At 34.4% G+C, this 21,567-nt stretch overlaps 1 protein-coding gene across 1 annotated transcript in view; it reads left to right on the top strand.

Moving 5' to 3' along the window:
- Nucleotides 1-21,567, top strand: part of MSRB3 (methionine sulfoxide reductase B3) — a gene marked incomplete at its 5' end in the record, with an annotated part of 164,809 nt that overhangs the window by 79,995 nt on the left and 63,247 nt on the right. The window contains 1 exon segment of the mRNA XM_082738269.1: nt 1,638-1,666. Within this exon segment, the coding sequence (XP_082594395.1) occupies nt 1,638-1,666 (29 nt within the window).

The raw sequence follows: 21,567 nt of genomic DNA, 5'->3' as shown, positions 1-21,567 counted from the left end.
GCAGGAAAGTAGGGCACCGACTTGAAAGAGGACCTTTATTTCATTCCCGAGCACTTCTCTGAAGAAGGGAGGAGAAACCTATATAAACCCGAGATCGAAGAGACAGCAGAGAAGAGGAGTCACTCACACAGGCTGGATGAGAGTGCCTTTTAGCACAGAAGTGGAGGGATGCTTAGACAGAAGGAAGAACCCCCTGCAATGCAGGTGAGAAGGCTGTGTGTGGAGGCAGATGTGCCCCTCAGCAGACAGTTGCTTTGTTCGAGCACCAGGCCACTGTGTACATGCTGTGACCGGGGGGAAGCCAGGCAAGGAAACCAGGAGGACGTGGGGCAAGTGTCCTTTAGACTGGGCTCAGGGATGCTGGAAACAAGGAAGAGGACCCAGGGCAGGGCTTTCCACAGCAGGAGAGAAAACAAAAACCAAAAATGGTCTACAGCTGACATGGTGGTCAGGGATGGGTCAGAGAAGGATTGAGAGGAGGACTGTGACTAGCCAGGGCGTGGGGGAAATGCGCACCTGGCTTACCTCGCTGGTTATTGATAACCACGGCGGTCATGATACCTTTTTTTTTTTTTTAATAGTTATTGACTTAGTTTAAGTATCAGGTGAAGCTTTACTTGAGAATACTTGAGGAAAAATGGCTTTTTATGACAAAGGAAGCTGCTTCTCACTTCTCCTTTCTCATTCTCCCCTTTGATGACTTCTCTTGAAACTCATTTAGGTAAAGAAAGCCACTGCTTCCAAAAGTGCTTTGGTACCCTGGCATAATTTCAAAGAATTCTCCTTTCCCACTTAGTTAACTACATTTCCCCAGGAAAAAAAAATCTTCTCTGTCAATGTAACATCCCTTAACAGGACTCCTGCTGGTGGGTTCTTGTATCTTGCTGTGGCAGCTGTGAACATATATACTATTGATTGTTAATGTGTGATATAAATCCGACTGGAGCATGGCCACTAATTGGTTTGAGAGCTAGATATAGACAATGCTGTCTTATAGTAGCCTGTGTAGATAGGCCTAGTCATAGGGTTAATTCTGCTTGACAGCACATCAGCAGCATCTTGGGAGTAATTACCCAACAGAAGTTTTCCCACAGCCGAACTGAGAGCTTCAAAGGCTTCTGAATTTACAACCAGTATTAACCTATATCTGAAACATAATGTTCCCACAAGAGCTCGGATTTTTTTTTTTTTTCCTCCTTCTTATTAAATGTATGGAGTGACTAGGTTCATTTACTGGGCGAAGAACTTAGTGAAAAATTAACTTGGTGTTGAATAATTGAAAATCTCTAATAATAAGAAAGAGGATAAATTTAAATTTGAGTTTTTTATTGCTTTATTATATTACGGAAACAAGTTAATCTGCCTTTTTTTTTGGATCTATAATTTATCCTCCTCTCAAAACAAGTTAAAAAGTTAACTATCTTTTTCATACTGTGCTGTCTCTACAGGTAATGTGCATGTTTAGGGGACTTAGGATAATGTATACATAAAATAGAGGAGGTGTTTACATTTTAAAAGCGATTTTCCTTGTCGGCCAATGTACTGAAATCTCTAACTATTGGTTCCCCTCTCGCAAAGTAACAGTTGCTCTTTAATAAGCAATTTTTTTATTGTAAAAAATTTCTTTCTCTTTACAGGTCAGAAAGCAAGTTCGACTCCGGTTCAGGTATGTTTACATTAGTAATGTTATTCTGAGTGTATTTTATTTACATTATTCTCTGAGGAGTAACTCATCAGACCAAGAGCCTTTTTGATTTTAAACAGACTGGGCAGCCTCTTCTCAAAACATGAACCCCACCCAAGGCTATCGGCTGCTTGGAATCCTAACTGGAGATGTTCACTTTGGGATTCTTGATAGTTCTACAATAAGGCTTCAATGCCCTATATCTGCCAAGTTTCATTTTAAAAGCAGAAGTAAGAGTTGTACATACTTATTGCTCAAAATAGAATATTATTCTCTAAGTAGATAAGGCATCCTGAATGACTTGAAGATTATGTGCAAGTGACTTGTCATCAAATGTGGGTAATAAATACATTTAATCCAGCAAACTATAGTTTATGTGCTGCTGAAGCAAGCACTAATCTAGAAAACTAAAAAGACTTTAAGCCAATAGAAATAGAAATTTGTCTACGATTTGTTAGTTTTTTTTTAAAGAATTGTTTTGTTGTGGGGGGGGGGGGAATGGAAAACTAAGGTCACCTGAAGCCATTATTTTGCATCTATCAAGAAAAAATTTATATTTTCAGAAACAATGGCATATCAACCTCCTTAGATGTTCTTTTCATTACGCCTAAATGTAGCCATATAATCCTTAGGTTGGACTGTGTCTTTATGTCATTTGCTGAGATTTATGTGCTTCAGGGTATCAAATGGTGTTTATAATTAAAACACAAAAATTGTCTCATATTCATACAAATAAATTATACCATTTAGTGAATTGTTCATAGATAAATAAACATTGATTTTCAGTTCCAGGAGAAAATAATTTGCAAAGAAACATAATTTACTGAATTTGAAAGTAACATTCTTACTCTGGTTTGAGTTCCATTCTGTTTTAAGTTTAAATAAAAGTTTTTGTTCATTATGTTCGCAAAGGACCTGAGGACCATATACATTCTTTTTGGTCATGACATTAAGGTGCTAACATGCTTTTCTCCTTTAAAAGCTTCATCTTTCTTTTATTGTACACCTTTATGAATGTCTCCACCTTGGTGAGACTCTTTAAATATGAGGTCTGTACATTTGAGTTAACAATTTCACCTCATTTGAGAACCACGGTTTCAGAAATCTGTCCATTCTGTGTGTTTGGGCTTCTGAATCACATCTGACAGTAAGAGCATAAGATAAACATTTCTGGTTTACAATAGAGAGTAAATGGAGACTAAAGGTATGGTGACATTGTATCAATGATTTGACCTTTTACTGATTCATAAGAGGCGACTCAAAATAGGGTGAGAAGTCTTTGTCATTTCATAAATATTAAAATCTCTAAGTATAATAAAAAATAAATGGAGAAAATTGATGGCATATGAATTTTTTACATAAACGTTGGATCTTTTTATATCTTTACCAGTATTACTAAATATTTATTAAGATCCTACTTCATTATGATCTGATTTAATTCCCTAAACATGAGGTCAGAAACTGGTTTTAGGGTAAAGGATCTGGTACATAGCTCTTAAAAATGAAAAAGTCCAACAAGTTCATTTTGAAAGTAAAACCTGGAAATAGTGTACAGAATTGAAATATTAGGCAGTGATTGTCAAAGTCAGAAAATTTATGTTGAATTTGCAAATCCAAATGAAAGCATGCTGCTAAATTCCTGTAGTGATAGTTATAACATCTGTACAGACACACGTCTTTCACTCTGGTGACCAAACATTTTTTTGTTCATGATTCTTATTTTCTCCAAGTCCTAATTTAAAAAAAAAAAAAAAAAGTTTATGATGGACAACATCTGCATGTCTTTGAAAACTATGAAGTTCTGTACTCTGAAAAATCTTATGGGGAATACTGATTAAAAGTTTATTTATTCTTTTAATTTCAAATTTAAATATGTTGTGGAAAGAATTCAGATGGTTTCAAATTAAGAAACAGGTAATTATGTTTTCTTATAAGCTCTTTTAGCTTAGTATCAGATGAGAGAATCATGACAAAGGAAGCTAGAACTGTGTTCTTCGGCATGCTATATCATGCAAATTTGGTTAGAAATAAGATGGCATATTGGAACAATTAAATGTATGACTTTAATACGTTCAGATTTTCTATTGTTCATCAAACACAGAAAGTAAACTAGCTCTGCTTAATGTTGTATACAGCTATAACAGTGTTCCTGACAAAGTAAGATTTTTAAATGAAGGAAGATGTCAATCTTGCAAATGAAAAAAAACACTCAAAAAATAAATAGTATGGTTAATGACTGGCCATAAAGGAAAAGATTTCAAAGTAACATTTTATATATATATATATATATATATATATATATATATATATATCCCCTCCCAAATAAGGAACCCAGCTTATGCAGAACTTACTGCACATTTACAATTTGTGTAAATGAGTTTCTGACTGTGGAGTGAGCTTCAGGAGGAAGGAAGGAAAGTTTTCATGGTCAGCACATGGTGAAAAATGTCAGTTGTTGAATACATACCCAAGCAATCAACCTAGAGAGTGATTTCGGTTTTTTCTCAAAACTATATCAACTTTTTTCTATAAAAGCAAACCCTCAAACAGCTTGTGTTTTTTTTTAAAGCTTCAAAAAAACTTATAATGAAATATTTCAACTATATATAAAAATAGAGTGTGGTGTAATGAATATCCACATATCCATCATCTAGATTTTACAGTTGTTAATAATTTGCCATACTGATTTCACTTTTCTTTTTTTGCTTGAACTATTTTAAAGTAAAATACATACATTTCATGTCACTTTAAAAGCCTGAAGATTATAGATTACCTTGACTTAATGAAAGAAATCAACTATTTTTTTGAGGTTTTCATTTGTCTCAGAAATTCGAGTCACATACAGATTCTTATGGAAAGGGTCGTGGCATTACCATGTCCACATTTAGTTAAAGGGACATCAAAAGTTCTATTTGTGGTGGAGGTTAACAAAACCTTCAACCAGAAGGTAGTGGCACTGAATTAATTCTGATCCAAGAACCCCAAGAATGTTCTGTCCTCAAAGTTAATTTGATTAACACTGTAGCTGTGTCCTCAGGTATATACTGATTAAACTCTGTTTCTTTTGATTTGTTACTCAATCACCTCAAGTTTTCGGCTTTGCTGAGAGCAATCAACCTACCTTCTTTCTGAAGGAGTTTTAAGGTTTCCATTTTAATATTGTTTCCTCACTGATGCACTAATGTTGCTTGCCTGCAATCGTGTGTAGTTGGTGACTTTACTAACAGAGTAAAACAGACTTCCTTTTATGTTCAGAAGTAGCAAGAAGCTGTGCTCTTCTCCCCACCTCCCAAGAAGGGAAGTTAGTTGATGCTGGGGGAAGCAGAGCATTGAGTTTAATGTAGTGATTAAACATGAAAGCTATATATCAAATCTCAGGAGAAGCATGCTTTTGAAAGAGACAAGGAACTGTGGAGCATACTGCGTGATAGGCTATGTAAACAGAGCCCTGGAGGTCAGTGTGTGGATGCAAACCAATTAAATAAAGAAATTACTGGCTTTGCTTTCTGTCATCTGGATGGGGAGGATCACAAGTTAACATGGACAGGGCTGAAGTGTAAACTTCGCTTGAATAACTTATAGGCACCTCTGGAAACGTCATTAACTCTTTCAATTCAGCACCAAGTTTTTTTTGTTGTTGTTTTTTGGGGTTTTTTTGTTTTGTTTTGTTTTTAAATTTAACCAAAAGAAGTAGCAATCAAAAATAAAATATATGCTCTCTTTGCCCTTTTGTACATGTCCATTAACAAAGGTGCTCGTGGTGAGTAGAAAGAATGGAAGAGAACGCAGGGGATGAGCTGCTGAGAAGAGCAGGGTTGACAAGGCAATCATGTTTCAGGAACGCGCACATGTCTTTTAAAAACAACCCAGAGCTCTTGCAGAATAACTGAAAAAAGATGTTTTCCTCTTCTCCTCAATACTGGGTATAAGGCAAAGCTGTAGTTGGGATTTACCAGTCACTACGTAACGTCAGGATGGTGTTATTTCTGTTCTATTAACATAGAATGGTTTTCTGACCAAGAAGAACCTGAAGCCTAGAAGTTAATAACTGTATGTTAAGGACTGCCTGGAGTCTAATTCTGTGTTCTTAACCTTCTCAGGCGATGTTTGGATGAGAAAATGAAATATCAAGTTAAAATGGTGTAGTTTCATGGTCCATAAACATTCAAAATAAAGTTTTTTTCTTTCTTTCTTCTGTAGAGTCATGTTGGCTGAGAAAGTGAATAAGCTTATGTTTAGTGCTTGTTGATTCTGGGCTGCTTGGAATAGCTCTACTAAGGAAATGGGCTCATAGAACACAGCAACTCAAAGGTATAAGATTTCATGAAAGCAAATTATGGAGGATTAAGAAACCTAATGAGCATGTTTTAGTGTGGAGAGTTGAGGAGGGAGCTCACTCTTAAATAAAGCCCAAGAGTGTACAAGGTTAGGAGATCCTAAAAGACACGATAATAAAAGGCACAACAGAATATAATTATCTTGAAGGAAAAAAAAAAACAAAAACCCAAAACAACAAAAAACCCGAGGAACAAAAAGCAGCTAGTGTCGCTTTTAAGATCTGTATAAAAAGGGCTCTACACCAGGATAAGGAAATCAAAGAATATAATCAGTTAAAGCTTGAGGCAAAAACATAAGGGCAGTGAAAAATACAGTGGACTGTTAATGGTGGTCGCTAAGTTGAAGGGAAATGAGGAATTTGAATATAGTAGAAGTAGAGTTTTGAAAGTTTGTGAGCAAATGAGACAGTCTGCCTAACATATTAATCTTTCTCAAGAAATTAATAAGGGAAACATTTTCAGATCTTACCAATGTGGAGGTTGTGTTGACAGTACTTCTCAGCTGCTTCAGATCGATTTTCTCATTTTTAATTTCTTATTTTTGAAGGGCTTGTAACAACAAAGAGCAAGGAAATATAATATAAATCTCTAGACGAGTATTGAAATCTGTCTCTGGGCATCAGTCATTAGTAGAAATGAGAAAAATATTGTCTGTTCATCTGATCATTCATTCAACCTATGTTTATCAGGCGTACTGTGTGCCAAACCTAGACGCTGCGTTTATAGCTGTAAACAGGGTGGATATTATTCATTCTTCCCTAGAATCTTACAACTAGTTGGACCATTATACAAATTCACATGGATTTCTTTGCATATTTGGCTGAGAAGGGCTAATAAGGTTAAATTTAGATCCAGAATTGAAGAACTCGTGATGTTTAAACATAAGCTAATATATTTTAGGTTTTGACAAATTTACCTTTCTTGACTTTATTCAAACCGTATCACTTTGGTTTCCCCTTTGACTTTTAAGAGACCAGCCTAATAATGCTATTGATTAGTGTGTAGTTTTTCTCTGGCTTTTAATAAGGACTGACATTTCACATTTGATTATCATTAAAAGAGATTAACTTACAAGAGAACAATGACAAATGTTAACGAACATTGTTCTCTTCTTCACTTTTATTTAATTTTTAATTTATTCTTCTACTGGATCCTAATCAGGGTTGGCCTGAAAAATCAGGCAGCCTCCTTTACAACAATCTTACTGAATTGTGTAGAGGAAGCAAGTGGAAAGGACAGAGCCTTTCATCTCCTTTTATAAACTTAACACCAGGAAGCAGCAAGGCATAGAAGCTAAGTACAGAGGTTTGGGTTCAGATAGATCTAAATGAAGACTCTGTTTATTTCTAATAATGTGCAGTTGGTTTTCTTAGATTTCATGTATATCATTACATTACATACTTAAATTTTGTTTTTCTTTTCTTCTTATTTAGAATTAGAGCATTTAAAGCTGTGAACTTCCTTCAAAAAGCTTCAGCTTTTTAAATATTGTATTGTATTTTATTTATTTTTTTAAAAGATTTTATTTATTTATTTGACAGAGAGAGAGAGATCACAAGTAGGCAGAGAGGCAGGCAGAGAGAGAGGGGGAAGCAGGCTGCCTACCAAACAGAGAGCCGAATGTGGGCTTAATCCCAGGACCCTGAGATCATGACCTGAGCCGAAGGCAGAGGCTTAACCCACTGAGCCACCCAGGCGCCCTAATATTGTATTTTAAATAGCTGCAGTTTTGGCTTTCTTTTGGACACAATGATTACGTGGGAAAGTGTTTTACATTTCCATATGTTCTACTTTCCACTTTTGTTTGTAATTTTTAGTTTCATTGCTTGGTGGTCAAAGAATGTAGCCTTACTATTTTTCAGTAAGTCTGTTATGCAGTATTTAATAAAGTTGTATTTTTTGGCCTAAGATATGTTTAATTTTCTTTTTAAGATTTTATTTATTTATTTGACAGAGAGAGAGATCACAAGTAGGCAGAGAGAGAGTGGGAAGCAGGCTCCCTGCTGAGCAGAGAGCCCGATGTGGGGGCTTGATCCCAGAACCCTGAGATCATGACCTGAGCCGAAGGCAGAGGCTTTAACCCACTGAGTCACCCAGGCGCCCCAGATATGTTTAATTTTTGTAACTCTTCTGTGAGCGATTCAAAAACTATATTCTCTGAAATGAAAAGGTTTGGTACATAGTTATTAGATCAGTCTGAGTCATGATTTCTATCATTATTTATTTAGTTTCTATTTTATCTGATGAGGACTTTGAGAGGAGAGATACTTTTTTTTTTTTTTTTTTTAATTGAATTCTGTGTCTTTAGATATCACCACTCCTGTATTGTCAGCTTCTGTCCTCTATGTTTTCTGGCACCAACCATCTTGCTTGGGCCACGCATTGCACTTGTCCTCCCGTAGAGGACATTATTTCAAAGCAATGCCCAAGGAAATGAAGGCTCCTCTAAATTGAAAACTTACATTATCCCAAATTTGTACATGAAACAAGAAGTTGTTTTACCACCTGTAAATATCGGTGCTTTCCCCTTCCTTTTTGTGCCCAACATCATCCCATAGCTTTGTTACGAAAGAGGCTCTGAGACATTATCTTTAAAGGTTCAGCCTAACACCTCCCCAGCAGTTAATCATTCCTTCCTCTGTGCAAACACTGAGTCTTTAAATGGATTTATTATAGCATTTATGATCTGCTATAATTATTTGTGTGAATCTTTTATTTCTCTCCCAGTCTGTGAGTGTTTTGAAAATAGGAACCATGTCTTACTCCCTTATAACCTTGGTATCTGGTATGAAATAGTCAATAAGCAAAAATTCCATGAAGTTGGGAATCTTTGTCTGCTCTGTTCTTGCAATTTTGACCAAAGCGCTTAACTAATTACCAAAGATTTACTCTCCCCGTTCATAGTGTAGAGCTGTTGCTGGGAAGTGGCTACTCAGCAAGAGATGACAATTTCCCACCTCTCTCCACTCATGTGGGGACATACAACCGATTCTTTCCGTGGAGTATGTGTCATTTCTGTTAAAGGGATTAAATATCCAGTGTATTCCACCTCTCTCTTCTGAAATTATGTCGGAGATACCTGTTGATCATGAAGGAATCTGGATCTCTGAGTCTTACTTGGGAGAGATCCACGCAGAGAGCCCTTCAGTCCAGAGCTGCTTTATTGGCCTTTATGTAGAGGGGAATAAACTTTCCATGTAATAAGCTACTGAGATTTTGCCATGTTTATTATGGAGGCTAGAGTCATATATCCTGATTAGCCTGGTGCCTAAAATACTTCCTGCAAATAGATGGTACTTATTGATAACTGTTGGATAATGATAAAATTTATGGCTAGGGACTATCGTATCAAACGCAAAGATGATCCTATAAATGAAGGATCATAGAAATATAATATACTGTGTTTTGTATAGTCACCAAGCCCATCACTTATCAATTGGCACAATAATATCTAGTAACAGGACACCTTAATCAAGCAGTGACTTGAAACAATAACGTATTTGTGGTCAAGTGTCTATGGATTGGTTGGGAGTTGGCTGACATAGGTTGGTCACAGGTTCGGTCCAAGTCTGCTCCATGGGTCTTGTCACTAGTGATAACAGAGAAGAGGGCAAACCCCACTATGCAAACACATTTCAAACCTATGTTTTCATCAGGTCTGTTAGCTTCCCATTGGCCAAGTAAGTCACATGCCCAAGCTGAAAGCTAAGGAAGGGGAAAGAACTCTGTCCTTTCTACTCACTGATCATGCAGGTGTGTTAAATATTCTGTCTTCCCTCTAGGGGGAAGAACTGTTGAATCACATGATAAAGGGTGTAGAGATAGGAAGGGGAGAAGAATAGAGCCAATAATGAAATCTACTATATTAGAATATCATGTACTTAGATCAATTATTTGGTAAAAAGTATTTATAGAGTTAGAAATATTATATTTCTAAAGTGGATCCAATTCCTTCTTTATAATCACATTATTGTAACCTAACTTTGGATATAATAGTAATGGACATAGTAAGATGAAAATATTTGTATAATGCTTTACCACTTAAATAGTACTTTTAATAAATCTTACCAAGTTTGAGAGTCACAAACCTCAGTAAGATACGCAGGACTATTTTTTACCAGGGAAGTAGCTGAGATGCAAAAAGGTTAAGTGACTTATTTAAGGTCATATAACAGTGAATGGCCAAGGTGGGATTATATGGCAGATCTCCAACTTGCAATGACTCTTCCCATTTAATTAGATTATGGGATAGTTCTTTTCGTGAGTGATTTAAAAAAAAAGTTATTATTAGCTTTTAATTTTTCTATAATTCCTATATTTAGTAACTATTATACACTATAAATTAGAAAATTTATTTTTTCTCAAATCAAGAATAATTATATGATTATAAACATGTCTTGAAAATATAAAGTGTATGACTTCAATATGGCTTTTAGTAGGCCATTGAAATGTTGCTGACGGTTTCCCAAGAAGCCTCAAAAGATAGCATTAATTGCCTCAGGGAATTTTCTGTGTTCCAGTATCTGATCTTAAATTTCCAACCTCAGGAACATGGATGTTTTAGTATCTTTCAGGGATTGACTCATATTAATAAACCCACAAGACTAATGGACTAAGCTAGAATGCCAATGTATTTGTTTATGATGAGAAATACAATTCTCACATGGTTCAGAATACACTTATATCTGTGTGGTCAGTGTCTTCTTTCTCTTAAATAGTCAAGCTGTGTGACTCCAAAATCACAATAAGAACTCAGTTTATCAATTAGCCATAATAAATCATCCATATTGGGGCTGAAGTTTCCTTAGGGTGCATATTAGCACCCTAAAGGCAGACCTACATGGGGAGTCAGATTATAACTAGAAAGTTGCTCTGTTAAGCACAAAATAAGAAAAAAAGGGAAATAGACAAATCAAATATTTAGCTTTATGAGTTTATGTTAACATGAATTATCTATCTCAAAATAGGAATGGCCCTGGCCAGTGAAACTTTATATAACTTAACATCCATTGGCTTTGCCTTCATCTATCCAATACATCCAACCATCTTTATGCAAGACTCCTTTGCAATTGGGCTTGGAAAACATAATACAAGTCCGTTACCTAAGACTCTGTTCCCAAGTTTTTTTTTTTTTTTTAAGATTTTATTTATTTATTTGACAGAGATCACAAGTAGGCAGAGGCAGACAGATAGAGAGGGGGAAGCAGGTTCCCTGCTGAGCAGATAGCCCTATGTGGGTCTCAATCCGAGGACCCTGAGATCATGACCTGAGCCGAAGGCAGGGGCTTAACCCACTGAGCCACCCAGGTATCCCATGTTTCCAAGTTCTTGGAGCAGGAAACCATGTGTGGAAACTTGAGATCTTAAAATTTACAGTTTAATTATTTCTTTTTCTTTTTCTTTTTCTTTTTTTTTTTTTAAGATTTTGTTTATTTGGGTGCCTGGGTGGCTCAGTGGGTTAAGCCGCTGCCTTCGGCTCAGGTCATGATCTCAGGGTCCTGGGATCGAGTCCCGCATCTGGCTCTCTGCTCGGCAGGGAGCCTGCTTCCTCCTCTCTCTCTCTGCCTGCCTCTCTGCCTGCTTGTGATCTCTGTCTGTCAAATAAATGAATAAAATCTTTAAAAAAAAAAAAGATTTTGTTTATTTATTTGACGGACAGATCACATGTAGGCAGAGAGGCAGGCAGAGAGAGAGGAGGAAGCAGGCTCCCCGCTGAGCAGAGAGCCCGATGCGGGGCTCGATCCCAGGACCCTGAGATCATGACCTGAGCCGAAGGCAGAGGCTTAACCCACTGAGCCACCCAGGCGCCCCTACAGTTTAATTATTTCTTAGCTATTGAAGCACGTATTAAAATCTTAATGGTTTAACATACCACTTCAGCATACTAAAATTAAGATATAGAAGGTCAATATATAGATGTAGTTATAGAACATTTCCATTACTTAAAATATTCTCTCATATTTTCCTTCAGTTAATTCCCAGTTCCCAGAGGCAACTGTTATTCTGACTTTAATCACCATTGATTAGTCTGTTCTTGAACTTCATATAAAATAAAACCATACAGCATGTATTATCTTGTGTGTGGTATTTTTTGCTCTATATAATGTTTTGAAATTAAATCATGTTACATGTAAGTACCAAGAGTTATTGCTCAGTAGTATTGAGTTGGGATGCGTATTTTTGGTCAGAGTCAGGCTATCATTCATGCAGTTGGGTTTACTGAGCTGTCTCTGTTCTGAAATTCTCAGGCCCAGAATACTGTTGTTAATGCAGTGAACCAGTATGTAAACATTTTTGCTTGGATTCCACATGATCAGTCAGTGAAATTGCATGTACATGTAGAACACTTACTCTGTTTTAGATGTGGTGAAGGCTATATGAATCTGACACCATTCCTCCATCATGGATCTTATAAGGTAATTATAGAGATAAGATATACACACACACATACACCTGAAGATATCTGTATGTACAGTTTCTAGTAATGGAGTCCTAGTGGGATTTAGAAGGGGAATCCCTTTAGGCTACAGTGATAGGGGAGGTTCCTTGTTGGAGGTATAACTTAGATCTTCACAGGTTGAAGTTGGATAGATATAAAGAAAGAGATCATTTAAAAGAAAGGGCCAGTTAAAGTCAGGCACAGAAGCAAAAGGGCAAAACGTATTTGAGGAACATAAGTAAACCAAGTTGCCAGAACTGGAGGACTTTTTTGGGAAGTAATGGTAGAGTTAGGAGTCTATTAGAGAGCACATGTTAAAGAATTTGGACCTAACTATAGATAATAGCATTAGTAATAATTGCTAATGTTAATTTTATGCCTACTATGTGACAGGCACTGTGACAGGCACTGTACCAAGTGCTTTATATTTACTAATTCATTTAATTTGTACAAATCATACATTACTATTCTCATTTTATAAATGCGTAGACTAAGACACAGAGAGGTTGGCTATTTTGCCCAAAGTTGCATAGCTAGTAAGTGACAGAAATGGGATTTGTTCCTAAGTAGCCTAATTCCAGAGCCTCTACTCTTAACCATGCAATAAACCCCCGAGAATATGAGTTTATATGATCAAAAAATATCTATGAATTTTTAGTGATATAACTTTTTACTCATACACGTGACAATTTTTATTCATATATATGACATACTTGTCCAGACAGTCACATATCATTGTAGAAATTTTCTCCCCCCGCAAAGTAGATTCATTAGTCTCTTGAGAAATGGTTTTGGAGGTGAGGCAGAGTTTTGATTTCTAAATGCAAATTATCCCCATACCATTAAATCGCCTGCTGAAAAAGATATTCATGTGGGATTTGTTGTAAAGATATGATTGATGAAGAATTAACAGTCTCTAGGGAATTGATAATCATTTTGTTTTGGACAACACCTTATTTTTAATACAGTTGAAAATTAATAGAATTCAGTTAATACAGTTCACTGTAGTTTCTATGGGAAGTGAAAATGCTTACCTCATATTGGTAGATCTTCATCAAGTGGAATGAATGGGTGTGATTGTTAACCTTCTTGGGGGACAGTACATGGATTATTTGTCCGTTCATGTAAATTGACATACCTTGCTCGTTCCTGGGCAGAAATAAGATACTTTTAACTACAAAGGGTAGAAAATTTTAAGTACATGACTTTGTTGCAGGCTTAAGATTTTTAACATTCTGCTTCAGTATGAAAATATTTTATTCAGGAAACAAGTACAAATGCAGTAAGCAAACTCAATTATTTGCTTATTAAATCAAAATGTTCTATTAAAAATAGTTTAAAATGCCAATGACATTTTAGTTCTTTTTATGCCTCAATAATTTTTTGGTTATATCTTTTGTATTATAGAACTATGCTATAGGAAAGAACATTTTATAAGAGGTTGTTTTTGTTTTGATTTTTCATTAGTTCCCCGATGAAGATGAAGAAAAATTAGTTTTGATGAAGAAAATTTAGTTTTTGCCTGGTGACCCCAGATCTTTTAGTGATTCTTAATATGTTCTGGAGATTCAAATACTTAAGGAACAGGTGCCTTACATGATACTCAAGTGGTGAAATTAGTAATCTTCTATTCTAGTTGTTCTTTTTTTGTATTTGTTGAAATTAAGGACGTATTTAATTGATACATATTAAAGACATATTTAGTCAACATTATATTTTCACACAGTAGCATGTGGGAGTGTTCATTATGTTAAGTGAGGAGTGAATAAAAATGGAATGATGTTGGTTTTTTTGTTGATAGGAATGATGTTAGTTTTAAGAAGAAATGTATTTTTCCATTTCCAAAATAATATAGAATATTTGCCAAATTGTTTTCTTTTCCTTCAAAAAATGTGTTTATACATTACCTTACATCCAAATCATTTACATTGTGGATTGAAGGCCATTATATAGAAGGCAAGAGATGTAAAGGACAAGAAAATTTTATAACAATGAAAATATTTTATGGGAGAACATAGCAACACAAAACAGTAATGTGAAGATTGAAGTAATATAGTATTTTTCCTATCAAAAATGGTAAACCTCAGGCTTCCTGGCCAATCAAAAATAGGGTTTGGGATGTTATTCTTAACATTTTAGATTTAAATTTGTTTCTATGCTGTATTAAAATTAATTCAGTATTTCCCTTATGTTGTTATATACTAATAGTCAATAAACCATACTTTTAGTGTATGAATGAAAATGGCATTGAAACTCATTCAAATGTAATACCTTAGGGTTTTCCTAGTTGGATTTTATTCAAATTTATTGCATTTTGTGGCTTCCTTTATATTAATTTCTTCCATATTTGCCTTTTAAGTTACACTTACGGTTTTTATCATGACCTGATTTTTAATTACCAGTATTCCTTAAAATGTTGCCTACATATGTGGCTTTTGCCAACTTATTTATTAGGAAATTCATTGGTTTTTTTAAAATTCTAAGCAAGGTACCAATATATTTATTTTTGTAGCTATATGATCTTACATTTTTATTTCAGGATTGTTGAAAAATAGAACTTAAAATTTCCTATAGTTCCCAGTATGTATAAAAAATAAAAAATTTTCCCCCAAAGTTTAGATTTAAATTCATATTAAATTCATTTATGATAAAATATAATTTTTTCTCAAGTTTTTTTTTTTTTTGTGTAGAACTAGTATGCATTTTTGGTAACCTAGTAATTTTATAAATTGGCAAATATAGTCATATCAGACAGATATTTACAAAACATTATGATGTTTTGTTAAAATGATATAACATTTTATGATTGAACAATGTATAAAAGGAAATTTTAATGTCAAAGTCAATACCATTTCATCAGTTTGGAAATTTAATATCACCATGTTCAGTTCAAATATTTGTTGATTGTGCACTAAGGTAAAGCTTTGCCTGGAGTAAGCTATCTGTAAACTATTTTAGAATAATCTAGTATCAAACAGATATAACTCTCAGTATAGAAATGTACTGTTGTTAGGGTATTCACATATGATTGAGGCGACTAGCATGAAAGACATTCGCCTCTCTGGTGTTTTATTTTGTAAGTTCTCAAGGGGAAGCTTTTGATTATTTTGTGCTATGTGCCTACGCATACCTAGGGGAAAATAATCACAGATCTCAGTGTCAATTTAATTATGCAGTTGATTTAATTGTTGATTCAACAGCTAGTTAGGGCTCACAATATTTTAGTATTTGTGAACTTCTTGGTAGTATGGGTGACAATAAAGTAATGATAAATTCTATTTTTTCCTAAAATAGAACATTATATAAATGAACTAAGATGCATTGTTATTAAGATTATTTTAAATGTAAAGAGATACAGCTTAATTTTAACCAACTTTATTACTTAATAAACATGACTCTAGATTTGAGGGGAAATGTTTAAAGACAATTATATTCTTATGTACGGTTAATTCTAATCTCTTTTTTGTAACCGGTTTTTAAGACAAGATCTTTTATGGTTTATGATTTTACTCGAACTTGCTTTGTAGAAATCTGAAGTGTATCATGTTTTAGCAATTATTTTTTAAATTGTATTTTAGAAATTCCCCATTTTAAAAAGTAATTAGGTTAATTTTCATCTCTATCTTGTAACCAGAAAGTAATTTCTTAAATTCATTCCAAATAGACCAAATTTGTCCATTAGAAATCTAAAAGACACCATGTCTTTTATAAGATGATTGATAGGAACTTACTTGTCTACTTTCTTCTTCTTATTGCTAGATTTAGTAATCTTTCTATTTTGGCATGAATTTTCAAAAAGGTTTTTTCCCCAATTCATATGAGTTTTGATAGATACACTATATCACCACACAAGTCATGGGTCTATGTAATAGAAAGAAGAACATTTCTCTGATTTTACATAGGATGACCAGAAACAGGAAAGCTATGGTTTATAAAATGTTTTAATCTGTTTCAAATAACTTAGCTGAGCAATCTGGTAAAAATGACATGATTAATGACTGAAGAAGATTAAAATATTTTCACATTCTGTTTTTAATGACCGTTATCTTAAGTTTCTACTCTAAAATTTATAACTAGTAAAATATTACAGGAAAAATATATCATTTATAAGCCACTCGAAGTTCTGTTTTACTTTATCAAATTGAGCCTGCTTTTTAGCCAAAACAGCATAAATTAAAAACAAATTTTAACTGAAATATAACTTGTGTGCAATTTATTCTTAAATACATTCATTAAAGTGTTAACATTTATTAGGTTCAGCATAAAAGGGCTAAGATTATTGTTTTCAATTAGGCAGAATAGCAGTTCGGTCAGTATATAATTTTTAAAATTTATCTTTACAACTAGGCAGATCTTCATCATTTGGAAATAGGCCATTTTGGTAAATTTAACTAAAATTGTTTTCTATATGTATAAGTGGTGACAAGTAAAACTATTAATGTTGGAGTTTTGCCCGCTGATTCTAGTTGTTCTTTTTTTACCCAGAGATAATGATGTATATTCAGTCTCTGTCATATTTACCTAGAGGAAGTCTTTTTAATCCCTCATATTTCTCCTTCACTGAGGTTATGTGTAAATACTACATGAAATGGCAAATGGAAGAAAGTCTGTTTTGTCTAAAGATACCATTCATCTTAAACAAACACAATCTGTCTTTGAAAGCATAGTGATACGAGTTTTGTTTGGTGGGAGAGGGAGGAAGATGGGTAAGACCAAAGCAAAAATATGTTACAAATTATATCAACCGGTATTAAGCCTCTTTAAAAATTGGATAAATTTTTTTATATGTGTCTGTCTACTTCAGGGACTCATACCCCTGCTGGAACTCCCCGCCCCGCTCCCCCCCAGTTTCATTGCTTCTTAGTTTCCACCATCACCGGCATACCATTTTTATGAAGACTTTCATTGATTTCTGACAGAATCCTGAAGCTAATTCTTAGATATCTTAGAACACAATTTTCTAGAAAGCCATGTATATGAATTTATAATTCCATTAAGAAAAGGAATATGTTGCCTTATTTTAATTATTTTCAATTTTGAAGCCCCATGAAATGGAATAAAATAGCTTCATTTAACCTTTTATACTGTGAACTCTTTAGAGATAGAGCTCTCTTTTAATTCCTCTACTGTATTTATCCCCAGCACTAAGCCCAACTAGGTCACAAGTGATGGCTGAATAAATGTTTATTAAGCTCATGCCAAAGGAATTAACCTTTTACTGCTTACATTTGCTTACTTAACATTTATTATGAAAACTAACAACTTTGGTATTGTTCTTCCCATCTTGTTTTCTCTGTATTGTGCTTGTCCTTGTTCACCTTTCTTTCCTTTTTTATTTTCTTTGGTTGGATTGATTACATTTTTACCATTTAAAAAAAACTTCTTGTCATAATTAATATACTATTTTTATTATCTCTTCAATTTAATTTTAAGGAAAATGTTTGACTTTGTATTTCTCTGTTCATGTTGGGAATTAATTCAAATGTATAACTTCTTTCTCCTTCTCCCAATATAAGAACTTTAGCATTTCTAATTTGTTTCTCATCCCTATGCCCATAGCCTGATTCCAATATGGAATTTTGGGGACACTTCTCATCATGCCTCTACTTTCTTAAAAATCATTTCTCGAGAATCTATGGTGTTAAAGCTACATCGTGAACTACTATCTAGATTTAACTATTGAATTTTACATATTTATTTACTCATCAATATTTCTTGCATCCTGACCTTTCTTAGATCTATTTTTCATTTTGCTGTAGTACTTCTTTAGGTATTCTTTCAGTACTTCTTTAGGTATTCTTTCTAGATAGCAAACTGTTTGAGTTGCTTTATATATGGATTATTTATTTACACTTCTTTTTTTTTTTTAAGATTTTATTTATTTATTTGACAGACAGAGATCACAAGTAGGCAGAGAGAGAGAGAGGAGGAAGCAGGCTGCCTGCCGAGCAGAGAGCCCGATGTGGGGCTCGATCCCAGAACCCCAAGATCTTGACCTGAGCCAAAGGCAGAGGCTTTAACCCACTGAACCACCCAGGCGCCCTTTATTCACACTTCTAATATCAAAAAGTGTTTAAGGTAGAAAACACACCATTGCACATATATTCTTGAGGCATGGGAGTTGGCAAATAGAACTTACATGGTTCTAAGATCTTTGGGTCTGGATAGACTTTTTGTTTCTCTTTTAAATGCTAAACTTTTTTTCCAAGTATGATTTTAGTTTATAATTCATTTGCTAAGAATTTCCTCTTGGAGGGAAAAAAATGAATTTTTAGGTATCATTCAGTTAAAAATATGCACTTCAACAAATACTTAATAGGTGTTCTTTCTATGCAACAAATATCCAGTATCGAGGAGTATGATAAATACAATTTTGGTTAATTGTACTAAAATATTTTTTAAAAATATTATAGATTAAATTTTCATGTTATATCTTACAATTCTTGAGTTTTTTAAAGACTTTTAAAGTTCAAAATATAAAAGGTAAATTTTAAAAATATATTACTATCTTTGATAAAATTAGAGTACATGTGGTACCACCTTTTACATGTCATTATCTATGTTCAGATACTTAGCTAAATGAACAACATGTTAGAGCAATTCAAGGTATGAGAGGATTTCACTTTGTCTTTCTACTTCACAAAGATTAGAGTGGCAAAGATCTTTTGTGTCGGTTTTGTAGTAAGTGAAAGAATAGAATCGTCTGTTATGCAGCTATATGTACCTTTCATATAGATTATATTTTCTGATATTTCTCAGTCTTATCTCATTATTTCAACTTTTGGGTTTATTTAGGTAAGGCTCTTATAGAGCTAATGGATGACAGGATTACAGTACGACATCAGTATCTCATTTTAAAAGCATTCAGCGTTGATTAGTTTGACGCAACGAAGAATACAGTTTGAAAATGAAGGGCAGTGAACAAAGGGAAGTAAAGGAAGAATTTGGCAATTTGAATAAATACAAATAAAATAAATGAAAATAATGAGTAAAGAGTCTGTACATTTTAAGACTTTGGAGTTTTATTGTGAAATAGCCTTCCAGAAAAATTGTGCCAATTTATACTCTCTTCAGCTATATATAGTATTTTCCCCTCCTGTGGACACACTAACCTACTCCGAGTATTACTATTCTCTTATTTTCTTTGCCGATCTGATAGGTGAAAAGTAGTTTCTCATTGTTTTAATTTGCATTTTTAATGACTAGAAATATTGAACATTTTCCCTTTGTGTTACTGAATATAATTCTTTTGTTAATTGCTTATTTATTTATTTAGTTTATTATTATTATTCTTGAAGATTTTATTTTTAAGTTATCTCTACACCCAGTGTGGGACTCGAACTCACAACCCCAAGATCAAAAGTTGCATGCTCTTCCAACTGAGCCAGCCAGGTGCCCCTCTTATTACTATATTTTAAGGCTAGGAGTAAGAACAGAGCTTACTTTAGACAGACTGTCGTTTGGATTCTGGCTTTATCTCTTAAGCCCTGTGGGTTTTGGGGCAGTCAAGTAATCTCTCTGAGCCTTCATTTGTAAAATAAGAACACTTATAATGCCTATCTCAATATGAGGTAGGATCAAATGTGAGGACTAAAAAAATTGATATGTAATGGAGCACATAGCAAAGTGCTTGGTACAGGTCAGTGATGCTGCTGCTGCTAAAAAATAATAATGTGTTGAATATTTTTCCTAATTTATTGCTTAATGTTTAAATATTTTTGCTCAGAGAAATTTAAAAAAATTTGTTAGGATCGTATGTCAGCCTGTTTTATGATATTTACTTTGGGATTATGTTGAGAAAATTTTCTTCATACCCAATATTATAAAAACATGATGGAAATATTTTTGATTGTGACTGAGTTGTAAATAGAATTACTAATTTTAGTAACTCAGACTAAGGAAATATACCAATAATATGATTTTTTATATCTTTGGGAAAATATTAATATGACTCTTGTCAAATTAATTTAGAAAACATTATTTAATAAGTTAATGGGTTATTATTTTTTAAAAAATTCCTTAAGTCTTCTGCATTCCTGGATTATTTGTATATTGAGGAAGGGCCTCTGCTATTTTATGCAGTGCCTTTGTGTCCATTAGAAAATGAGGCTGGAAAAAAAAAAAAAGAAAGAAAGAAAGAAAATGAGGCTGTCCTTGAGCCAAAGAATTAGCGAAACCCCCCTCCCTTCCCCCCTACCCCCACACTGCAGCTCAATGACTTTTCTGGGTCAAAGCAAACACAAAGGCCTGGAAATGAGGGAAGTGGGAACTAGAGTTTAGCTCCCACTTGCCTATCCCACCAGCTTCCTTTTGAATTGCTCACATCACACGGAGTCATGAGGTAGCCCCATGTTTCAGTGTTATCACAAAATGGCTTTTGAAATAAGATTAATTCTGAGAAATCAATGATTAATGTAGCTAAATCCACCTGCATAATTCTGCTGAACTGAGCAATCTTTTATACAGGTACTTTTTATAAAAGAAAAGAAAAGCCTTTTTGTTTGAATATTGTGAAGAGAAAAAATCCGAGTGCCCTGGCACCGATCACACAGCCTTCCATTTGTCTACCCTGGGTTTTAATTCATGTGCTCTTAAGGGTTGATTTCTTCCTCCTAGTAAATAGTGATGTTAATGACCCATCGGAGACCATGTCTTTTTGAATGTTTTTCTTGTTATGGGAAAATTGATAGGTATGATGTTGGGTTTTCAGCAAAACGTGCTTTGCAGAAATCTCCCCCTCTACCTGTGCTTGGCCATCCTGAGATGCTCGTCTCTCTTACCCCGTGTTCCTCTAGAACTTCTTATTCATGATTCTGCTTAGCCTTGCAGCCATTTTTACTGTGCTCCTTGGAGCTCTCATTCCATTGTAAACACCTTTTTTATCCTCCAGTCTCTTGACAGAATGCTTCCTTCGTTTCCCGGCCTTGAGATTTGTCTCTGTCCCAAGGTCTGTCCTGCTACTGCACTTTTTCCTCGTATGTAGGGCCAGTGTCAGTGGTAACTTTTCATTGCCTTTTTCCAAATCTTAGTTTTCCTTGCTCAGGGAAGACCTGCTCTTTTGAGGCCCGCTGTCTTACTCAGCCACTTCTTGCCTTTCGTCACTGCCG

The sequence above is a fragment of the Mustela nivalis genome (assembly GCF_964662115.1).
Source record: "Mustela nivalis genome assembly, chromosome: 7".
NCBI lineage: Eukaryota > Metazoa > Chordata > Mammalia > Carnivora > Mustelidae > Mustela > Mustela nivalis.
This window is presented reverse-complemented; position numbering and strand designations above follow the sequence as displayed.